This window comes from Ciona robusta, chromosome 7 (assembly GCF_009617815.1).
Source record: "Ciona robusta chromosome 7, ASM961781v2".
In the NCBI taxonomy this organism is placed as follows: Eukaryota; Metazoa; Chordata; class Ascidiacea; order Phlebobranchia; family Cionidae; genus Ciona; species Ciona robusta.
The window spans coordinates 1,006,734-1,017,131 of NC_143241.1; the positions used below are offsets into that span (position 1 = coordinate 1,006,734).

Sequence of the window (10,398 nt, forward strand, 5' to 3'; positions counted from 1 at the left end):
CCCAGAACGAAATCACGCGGTAGCAGTGTGACGTCATTTGATAAATCGTATCCGCTGTGTTGACAATGTGTATTGTGACGTCACTTTAACAGTTCAGTTGCAACAGCATAAAAAATCCAGTGTGCAAATCATGGCAGGTGCACGATTCGGTTACAAACTTTTGGTTGTTCAAGCCGTAATTTGGAACGCAACTTTAAACAATGAACCGAGTATGTATTAAAGTTATTTGGAAATGTTAGTTTTTAACATTACACGCGCGCATGCGAAGAACGCGCGAGATGTCGTCTAGAACTGCAATCATAGAGCTGCAATGTTCTGCAGATTGGTATAAACAGGTCACAGAGATGTAAGTTACGTTACAGTCTGCAGTGTAGTGACGTTTTGCTTGGCTGGTTTATACATAGCATTGTTTTCTAGCGTGACAGAAAAATAATTTGAGGTACTGTTTTGGCACGAAGATACAGGGCAGAGTGTGTATATAATATTGACTTTTATATTTGTCTCTTCGAATATTATAGCGTAGATAAAAGAATAGTTTAAACAAAAATACACTGGACATATCGTCAAAACGACAGTCGTTAAAACACAATTATTTTAAACTTATTTACATTTAAATGAAAGAAAGAAGCGTGGTCGCTACACATAGCAGACAAAGAACAAGTGATTTATATTTTATTATTTCCAAGTTAAACCTCGGCTTATAAGAGATGTCTGTAGTAGGCCGTGGGTAAACTTCTAACAAACAAAAAAAGTTCTGTGTGCGAAAGGTCACGGTCTAAACAAGAGTAACATTATGACGTCAAAATCAAATGCGCATTATTACGTTTTGTATTAATCAAATTTATGATTACGTTATAGGTATTGTTTGCTGTAAAAGTAACACCCATACACCAACATAAGTAGCAAAGCTGAGCCTTGAACCCCGTACCCTGTGATTTAGTGGCATGCCTTCTAGCCACAGTTTTGCTGTTTATCCTTGTTGATTAAATAAAATGATCTTCTGTATATATATATATATATATATATATGTTTTAAAATTTATATATATGTTTTGTTATGTTCGCTGTGGCAAAAGGGGCTAGCGCGCGTGCCTGTAACACAGCGGTATTGGGTTCAAGGCTCGTCGCTGCTACCATTGTGGGCGAATGTGTCCTTGGGCAAGACACTTAACGACAATTGCTCCAACCCAGTGGTCACTAATGGGTTGTCCAAATTATCAGCCATACATACAAAAATGAAAAATCCCAAAAAATATAATCACCTACACAGTAACATACATGGTAACTCGTCAGCTGGCACGAGGTGTTAAACCCATATGATAACGGCTCTCGTTTTCCGGCCACGCGAGGATGAAGTAAGATTCATTCATTAATTCGTTTATGTTTGACTGGGGACCAGGTTTTTCTAACTTATATTTAACATTAGAGTGCGACAGTATGTATGTGTCAAACCTGAATATTTAAGTAAAATATGCCTTTTATACCACATGCGTTAGCTCTTTCTGTTTGTTTTAAATTTTCCAAAAAAAAAAGTTGTAAAAAATGGTAAGTTTGTTTGGAATTGAAGTTTCAAACAACCTGGTTTATGCGGTCCTGTTCGTGGTGTTTGTATTCACGCTTGTTTCAAGCCAGAATGTATGGGACAAAGTCCTCCAAGTATTGTTCATAACAATAGGAATGCTGATGCTATGTTTTCCATCATGTTGTCACACCATTGTACAACACGTAAGCATCGCTGCTTATCATACATTTTGTCGTCATATGCTATATTAGGAAATATGGGACTTTTGTTTGGGCCTGGGGTGCAACTAATTGTAACCAAATTTCTTGTAACTACATTTTAACAATTTCATCCCAAATTTGTGAGGCATGAAATTAAAAAAAAAAAATATTTGCAACCTGATGTGTTTTGTATATTCCAGTCTGACACTGATCCAACCCAAGTCCATACATACCTCGTGATGGCAAGTGGAGCAACGTTGTTATGTTATGCAACTCCCTTGTTATTGGTTGGTTGTACAAACACACATGTTAAAAACTCACTTTCATTCAGCAGAGTTTTGGTAAGAATATATATTTTCATGTTTTTTCATCATTATATTTTTGATTGTTACCATAATCAAAGAGTAATAATTTTTTTTAAAAAGAAGTAATGCATTTATTTACGAATGTGAATTACATAAGCAAAATATTTAGGTGCAGCTGTTAACGGGTCAAAGTATTGCATTCACCATATCTCGGTTTGATCACTAGGAGTGTGACATATATTTACAATGTCTCGCTTTTTTGGGATTTTTAAATATTTTAAAACCTGATGCATGATTTAAATAAAAATTAACATATGATGATGTATTTGTTTGCTTGAATTTAAAATATATTTTAGTTGTTATCGTATCTACAAATTTTATTTTCTTGATTTATGTAAAGAGGTTTTTGTTGAGACAGTTTTTAATGTTTATATTGTTTATCAAAACAATATAAGTTTTATTAATCTTTGTGTGTTATCAAAATATTTCAAAGAATTGCAAATTAAAATATGTATTATTTTAATGTATTATTTTAATTTGTTTGACAGGGGTTTGGGACAACGGGAATGTTATTCGTGCATGCAGCTGTGATGGATCATTTCAAAAACGTAAATGTTATGAAATGAATTTATTTGGCGGGCCAACGCCAGTCGTTATAACATGGGTGTTCTGTTTCATATACCCCATGCCTGCTTACCAGTTACCATGTTTATACCTTTTTGTCGGTACATATTTTTTTAAGTAACTACTTTGCCATGAAGAACACACTGAAATCATACGTACTGTTTATAATGGATAATATTATTTGTCATGTTTGGCTGAACTTGTGAAAATGCATTAAAATATCAAAAATGTAGCATATTTATCAATATCTAATTTATAAATTAAAGAATGGTTTAATAATGTTGAACACATACTTAACTCTTGTTTTTCCTTCACATGACAACAGTAAGCATGGGTGTTCTGTTTCATACACATCCTGCATTCGTGCCCACTTACAAGTTCACACGCATGTAACTTTTCACACACGCTAAGGATAAAAGTTACCATTTACTTTGTGTTAACTTACCAATCGTACATTCATATAGCCAGGGTTCCCCATAATGGCTTGCCTCATTGGTGTTCTAATATTCGGTGAAGTGTTGCACATGTCAAAGTTCACAGAACAAGCTTATGTACCTGGGAGAACTAAAGTCGCATGCCTGATGATTTGTGCATCACTGGGGTTTCTGTTCGGAGCTTTCCTCTTTGCTTTCCCCGATCTTTATTTATCATTCAGTGTAAATTGAAATCTATTTAAATATTTAAGTAGTTAATGAATGTTTCTAATTTATCCTGGCATAACGGGGCAACAACAGTCGTTATAACACAAGTGTTCTGTTTCATACACCTCGTGCCAGCCTACAAGTTACCACATATGTAACTTTGTGATATTTACTTATTTCTTAATGGTTTATTACCTTTATAGCAGCAAACCATGTATTATGCATCAGTTCATAGAAACTTTACCAATATAGCAACCAATATACTGCACAACTTAAACGTTTGCGGTAAAAGTTTATAAAATATATATTACCTATCTATTGGAAAGTTTACAACATTTTCAAAATAGGATGGTGTTAAAACCAACAATACAGTATGGTATAATTAAAAAAAGCTTTCTTTTTTTCATATACAAATTTACTTTTCAGATTAGTTCAGAAATAGATGATGCTCTCTTGTTTTACACCCGCTTGTTTGGTAGTCTCTCTGGTGGGATATCCATATCTTGTGCGTGTGCTGTTTATTTCAATGGAAAAGATCAGAATTCTGTTATTGCTGCCACTATGATTGTAAGTAAATATTTACAATTTTTTTTCTCCCACATCAGGGTTTTCTGACACACTGTAGGATAAAGTGTGTTTTTACATTCACCCGATGAACAGAAAAACAGATTGTTTCACAATGTGCCTGGTAGCAGAAAACTTAGTTTATATTTGCAGGACGTTTTTTTGGCCAAAATTAATCTATTGCCCTTTCTGTTTAGACACAAGCTGCATACGTCTTGCTTGCGATTTACCATCATACTCAGTTCAGTGTGTTTCAAACTACTGGTCATATTGTTGACACTACAGTTCATGCTTTTATGTTGGTTAATCTTGTGGTTGGTTATATGGGAGATGGCAGTCAAAAACAAGAGTGATTTTATTCTTCTTGAATATTTGTAATATATGTTTAACCAGTTAGGTTTATTGCAAACATGACAGACAAAATATATATATCAGATTTTCATGTCAAATGTTCGTAAATAACAATTGCATTAAAAATATGGAATGTCACGTTTGTAATGAAACTAACCACAACGTCTTGTTTTGCATCTATTCACCAAACAGTGTGTTTCTTATACTTACATCTTTTCTTGCCAGTATTTAATAAGTATTTCACAACCGTAAGTATACATTATATTTCATATTTTGAAGTGTTATTAAAGTGGCTGTACACAGTATCTGGAATTCGTCCGTTTTGTCTGGATTTTGCTGTTGCATACGACTTCGCAAGCGACTTCACATGCCGGATACTGTGTACAGCCACCTTTATACTTAAACATGCTATCATTAATTGTACTTTTTAATATTTAATCAGTATTTTAACATTTATGCTCGGTAATAACAATCATATTATATACATAAACTTATTGTCGTAAACACGAAATCTAAAGTAGCTTTTATTTTTGCAAAAATAACAAAGCAGTGAGGAGTTAAAATGACCCTATATAATTAAAGTAATTTAAACCAGTAAAAATAAAATAATGATTCAACCAAACAAATAATCCATTGCTTTGGTTACGAGGCCACTTGTTTTCTGGGGTGTTCTTGTTTCGCTTACAACCTTAATGGAAAAAAAGGGGATTTAACAATATTTTAATCGCTTACAAAATCAAAAAAGGGGCAACAGTAGTCGTTATGAACAACATGTGTGTTCTGTTTTATACACCTTGTGCTTGCTTATGAGTTACAGTGTACTTTTTCGATAATTATTTTTTTTTTTGCGGACAACAACAGTCGTTATAACATAAATATAACTGAGTTGAAGCAATCACTGTTAAGGCTTAAGGGCCACATAAGCCCTAAACAGGTCAACTGTGGGGAAAAGACATGCGCAGCTGAACTCTCAGATGTTAGATTCAACTGTTCCACATACTCTATTTAACCATCCATTTCAATTTCTACCTCATATATTTGGTTTATGTACCAGTGCCTTCGCTTTTATGTATGGGTTCAAGGCTCAATGCTGCTATCACTGTGGAAGCAAGTGCCCTTGAAAGACAACTGCTCCAACCTAGTGGTCCATTTATTTATGTGAAACTTTACCTTACTTAAAAATATTTGTATAATATATACTAACTTTATGAAGAAAATCCAAACACTTACTTTAGTATCGCTGGTAGAAGCATTATACGCAGCAGTTAGTGGGCGTATAGAGGGGGGTTTTGGTGTGGTTGGTGTCGATATACGTGATATACTTGGGTGGGTTAGAGGGGTGTTGTTGGACATCGGTTTCAACGGAGTTCTTTCATTGAACCTTGACATTATTTCCTGGTGAAATCAAAACAAAATTTCCACATTTAAGTTATATAGTTTGTGTAAACAAACAAAATAAAATTTAATTTGTATAGCCACATTTAAGAACGCAAACAATAGTTTTAATACTTTTAAAAACTAATTAAAATAGGGAGCTTATAAAACCTTTCGATGCCACAATTTATAAATTAGGTTTTTATAAACTACTCACCACATCGATACAAGGCACCACACCAATCATAACGTTTGTTCCAACAACTTTCCCGTTACGACTCATGGCTTTCTTCACTTGCAATCTACTTTCATAATGTATGTGCATCCAATTCCCACTGTCTGCTGCCATCTGGTGGTGAAGGATTGAACCGTATTGTGAGAATCGCTGAAGCACGAAAGACGCAGATGACGGAGGAAACCTGTTAAGAAATACGATTTTTATTTTTAACTTTTATTGTTTAATGCACTGAAAAAAAAACAGTGGGTTACTGTGTTACAAATTTGTTTGGTGGTCATGAAATTTTGTTTCCTCCGTTCTTTGTGCGAAACACACTTATTGAAAACAAAAATGACTAAAATCTTCCAAAACTAGATATTATAACTGAGTTTTAATCAATATATTCCATGTATAATAGATTAATTTTATTTTGATCACCCTGGCCGTGTTTTATCCATGTTTATGTTTGGTTTCGTTTACACAGATTATACGAAAGTCGTTCAACCAAAAATAATTCCCTAAATTATGAAATCAAAACACAACTTTTTAACAAATACTTAATTGATTGGTCCCAAGTAACTTGAACACATGTGTAAAAACAGGCAAGACTTAATCAAGATAAGAAAATTTTGATTAAAATAGGGGTGACATTTTGTGTTTAACAGTTAGTACCCAACCGTATACCATATCCTTAATACAGATTTTACCCTGCTGTTAGGTGTCTATACAAACAAGCAGAGCCAAAGTATATTGCATTCACCACATTAATCAATGAGGTTCCCTATGTTTCAGGCTATGATATAGTTTAACAATAAACTACAGATTTTAACAAAATATAAAATATGACACCTATGATATGTATTGGGAACACTCACATATTACATCCAATTATTTAAAACAAAGTTTACGAACCCGAACACAGTGACCCAGGTATCATCCAGTTTAACATCGGGAGTTAAAGCTTCACCCTGGGTGTAGAATGGGTCTATTTGGGCAGGAGAAGGGGGGCTTATACACTTCTGACCCCAGGTATTGTTGGGGGTGTTTGGGGTGCCCGGAACCGGGTGAAAAGATTCTAAAGGTAAAGTTAAAGAGTTTTTATGTATTGTTAAAAACGAAATTTTCTTTATTACTTCAAATACATAGAGTAAAGATCAGAATAATTAAAATAAAGACTACAGGTTAAAACTACTTGAGTAAAATTGTTCAATAGAAGAAGAAGTGATTAATTGTGTACGGGCTGCAATATTTGTTGCACAAATGTTCATATCAACTTACTGTGTGAATCATTGACGGCAAATGAACGGGAAAATGTATCGGACATTTTACCAGTGTTGCCATCTAGATTTCCAAAATCTTCCATCAATGTTGCAACAGGGGGAGCTCCTACTCTTTCTTTAGATGTGGAAACACTGTAATATTAAGTTTTTAAATAATAATAAAAAACATTTCAAACTCCCACCTTTTAACATTACAACAGTGCAGCAATAACAATTGCTTAATATGTTTCATGGCCTGTTATAATCTCACCAACACAAGAATAAAGTGCTACGTGGAAATAAATTAAATTCGAAATATATTATTTCATGAATAATAAAATAAACTTAAAATAAAATTATTACTTTGAAAAATTCACATTTTTTGGTGAGCGTAGCGTTAGTTTCTGACTGTTGGGTGAAGTTCTACTTGTAATTCCAGTAGGTGGAGCAGGAGAGCCATGGTAATGCAAACCAGGGGAGCCATACAGGTTGGTTGGGGGGTGGGCAGGTTTTGAACGGTTCAAAACTGGGGTCTGATGTAAAAGAAATGATTTTAAAAATTAAATATTATCAGATGAAACTATTATGCAGAACAAGAATGTAGATCTTAACTGTGTTATCATGCAAAGCCTACTACTTCTTCAAAACAGTAGGCATGTAGGTTTTTAAATTTATATTTATTGGCACTTCTTTATATATATATATACATAATAGGGTGAGGGAAGACGGAATATATGTAGCGACGATGCTTATTTCTCGTTGTATATATTGTAATGATTCATTTTTGAACGCACGCGAAACACGAAAAAGAAAGGCAAATAAAAAGGGGCGTTTCGCACACACACGCCCGCATACAGGAATAAGCGCTACACACCTCCCCCCAGAAAACGACCTAATTTTTTCGAGGCCGACCACGCTTTTTAAGGTTTGGAATTGGTAAAGGTTGGGATAGGTCAACATAATATCCAAATGTTCTTCTCGCATTTTAAAACAAGTAACAACGTTCTATAGGAGTTATGTTTTTTGTTTACTACCAAACGGGATGAGAAAATAAAATGAATATGTGTCCCATCTCCCCCCCCCATACTGTATATTAATGCTTCATAGATAATTATTTTAAATTACTGTACAATGGTCATGCCATGTGTATTAACATGGATATGTAGGAATAAAAACTTATGATATCTTTCCATACCGTGGTTATTGTAGGATCCCCCATCAAATATCCAGGTAGAAATTGGTTCCCAGCTGGTGATATATGACCGGGGTTACCAACGGGAGATCCCAACATCATTGGTTCTATCAACAAATAGTCAAACATGAATTAACATGTAGAAAGTGTGATATTAATAGAGGGGAGTTAAAGTACCACAGACTACAAACTTTTAAAAATGACAGATTTTCGCAGTGTAGAATATACCAGGGTAGGCCTGCCCCTGCCCAACTTTAATAGGTCACTACCACCTGCCAGTTAATTGCTGCAAGCACATTTGAAAAGAAAGTCTTTCATGAAGTCTAATTTGCACCAGCGCGGGGCGCTTCCTATAAACCAAGCGATTGGGAGCACTGAAAGTAAATAGTCTTTGTATAACCTTTACGACTATGACTTTGTTTAGAATGTTTTGATTGGATTCTTGGCATAAACGAGGAGACTAACAACCAAAACCCGATATTAACAGCAACAGGATCGGTCCTATTAGAGTTGGACGTATTAAATAAAAAAGAAATTTGATTTTACTTTTTTATCAAAAGGCGTTTTTTTCGTTTTATTAAAAAAAGTTTGGGAGCGTACAGATTCTATACCGGCACTGTGGTTAGTAGCTTGCCTTTAACGAGGTTGTACCCAAAGTTGGAGGGTTCAAGGCTCCTCGTTACGGATATCTAATATGAACATCTACATTATGGACATCTAAAGCTAAGAGGCGTATGGATAATTGCCAAAAACGATAATTGGTCTCTTATGGGTTGTCTAAACTGTCAGCCATACAGCAAGGATAATTCATTGTGTTGTAACAAATTTTCTTATATATATTTATGTTGATAAAGAGTGCTAGTCGCTCCCATCAATAAATATACTGGTATTTATCAATGTTAAATTGACGCCAGCAGTTATAGTTTGAGACAAACTGTGTTATTAGCATAAAAGCAAAGTATTATGCAGTGTATACCTGAATGCTCCATATTCAGATATCAAACCGATGTTTCTTTAGCAGAAGAACAGTCAGTAAAACAAACAAACTTAGGCAAAAGTTTATGTAATTGACCTGAACAACAAAACATGTAACAATGCACATTGTTATTACAAGTTTGAAAAGTGACAAAACTACATAATATATTCCAAGTGAGCATGGTTACAACCTGCTATAAATATGACATTACGTTGTAAAATGGCTACAAGAGTTGTCATTGCATTATGGCAGGAAGATACACAAATATGATGAAACATTGTTATTAACAAATCATTTCAACATGCATTGTCCATGTGATGTTGTTCCATCAAACCGCATTTAGAATCGAAGCTTCTGGAAAAACCACTTGTTCTTTCCAGTCTTGTAGCGATTTTCAAATTGGGATTTGATTTCACGTCGTGCCTTTCTCCTGCCAGTCGCATCCCGGATTGCCTCTTTGTTCACAGATGATTTGTCAATTGGAACATCGACGGAGTATCTTGTTGGCATCAGGTGGTTGTAGTTAACGACTTTGACGAAGGTCTTGATCTTATTCCTCTTCTTAATCTTCTTTTTTGACATCCGTTTCGTAACTTTGCGTGGATAACGGTCGATTCCAGCAACAAGCGCATGTCCGTAAGGCCTGTCGTTCGTACCCTCATCCTGATTTTTGACGATGATACCTTTTCGGCCAGCATATCTTCCAGCAAGGATCAAGACGACCTTGTTGGGTTTCATAAACTTTCCCATGATTAAAACTGCCTCACTTAACCTGGGTCAGCAAAAAGGAAGAAACGTGTTGGCTTGCTTAAAATTCGCATGCATCGGCCGCATGGTGTCGCTTTTTGTTTAAATTAGGGACAGTAGTATAAACATATATATATATTACATGTTATACTATTATGCACAATATATTTGTATTCCGTTATTTTTGTACTGCATCGAGCTACTCAACAACACATAGTTATAATAAATGCACATTAGTTTAATTACTTTTCTGTTAGTATTTCATAAAAGGAAAACAAAAAGCAGGTTACAAATTTACCAAATTTAATTAATTTTTAAAGTTTTTAGTTCCTGAAATACTGAATTTAGAAAAACACTTCTTTTTTGTTTAATAATTTGCTTGGGTGACTTACGTTGCTACGTTACCAAAGAACATGCTACAGCGATA

The 10,398-nt window shown here is 34.6% G+C and overlaps 3 protein-coding genes across 4 annotated transcripts; 1 reads left to right on the plus strand and 2 right to left on the minus strand.

Moving 5' to 3' along the window:
* The first annotated feature begins 46 nt into the window (after positions 1 to 46).
* LOC149733297 (uncharacterized) lies at positions 47 to 4,696 on the plus strand. Of its 2 annotated transcripts, none has more exons than XM_089880497.1 (6): positions 47 to 209; positions 1,922 to 2,062; positions 2,575 to 2,634; positions 3,115 to 3,306; positions 3,718 to 3,858; positions 4,053 to 4,696. In XM_089880497.1, exons 1-6 carry the CDS (start codon positions 201 to 203, stop codon positions 4,206 to 4,208), a joined length of 699 nt encoding a protein of 232 aa, XP_089736623.1. In that variant the 5' UTR covers positions 47 to 200; the 3' UTR covers positions 4,209 to 4,696. The 2 variants fall into 2 exon arrangements, with proteins under 2 accessions (XP_089736623.1, XP_089736622.1); XM_089880496.1 differs by lacking the exon at positions 47 to 209 and adding an exon at positions 1,031 to 1,724.
* Positions 4,697 to 4,714: 18 nt separating this feature from the next.
* LOC149733298 (nucleoporin NUP35-like) lies at positions 4,715 to 9,360 on the minus strand. The gene is made up of 8 exons (XM_089880487.1): positions 9,225 to 9,360; positions 8,252 to 8,355; positions 7,420 to 7,589; positions 7,076 to 7,209; positions 6,710 to 6,872; positions 5,798 to 5,999; positions 5,437 to 5,601; positions 4,715 to 4,894 (listed from the first exon to the last, which is right to left on the minus strand). The coding sequence occupies exons 1-8, from the start codon at positions 9,235 to 9,237 to the stop codon at positions 4,820 to 4,822; spliced, it is 1,026 nt and encodes a 341-aa protein (XP_089736613.1). The 5' UTR covers positions 9,238 to 9,360; the 3' UTR covers positions 4,715 to 4,819.
* LOC149733299 (large ribosomal subunit protein eL27-like) lies at positions 9,321 to 10,034 on the minus strand. Its single transcript, XM_089880503.1, has one exon. The coding sequence runs from the start codon at positions 9,972 to 9,974 to the stop codon at positions 9,564 to 9,566; it is 411 nt and encodes a 136-aa protein (XP_089736629.1). The 5' UTR covers positions 9,975 to 10,034; the 3' UTR covers positions 9,321 to 9,563.
* Between the last annotated feature and the right edge of the window lie 364 nt (positions 10,035 to 10,398).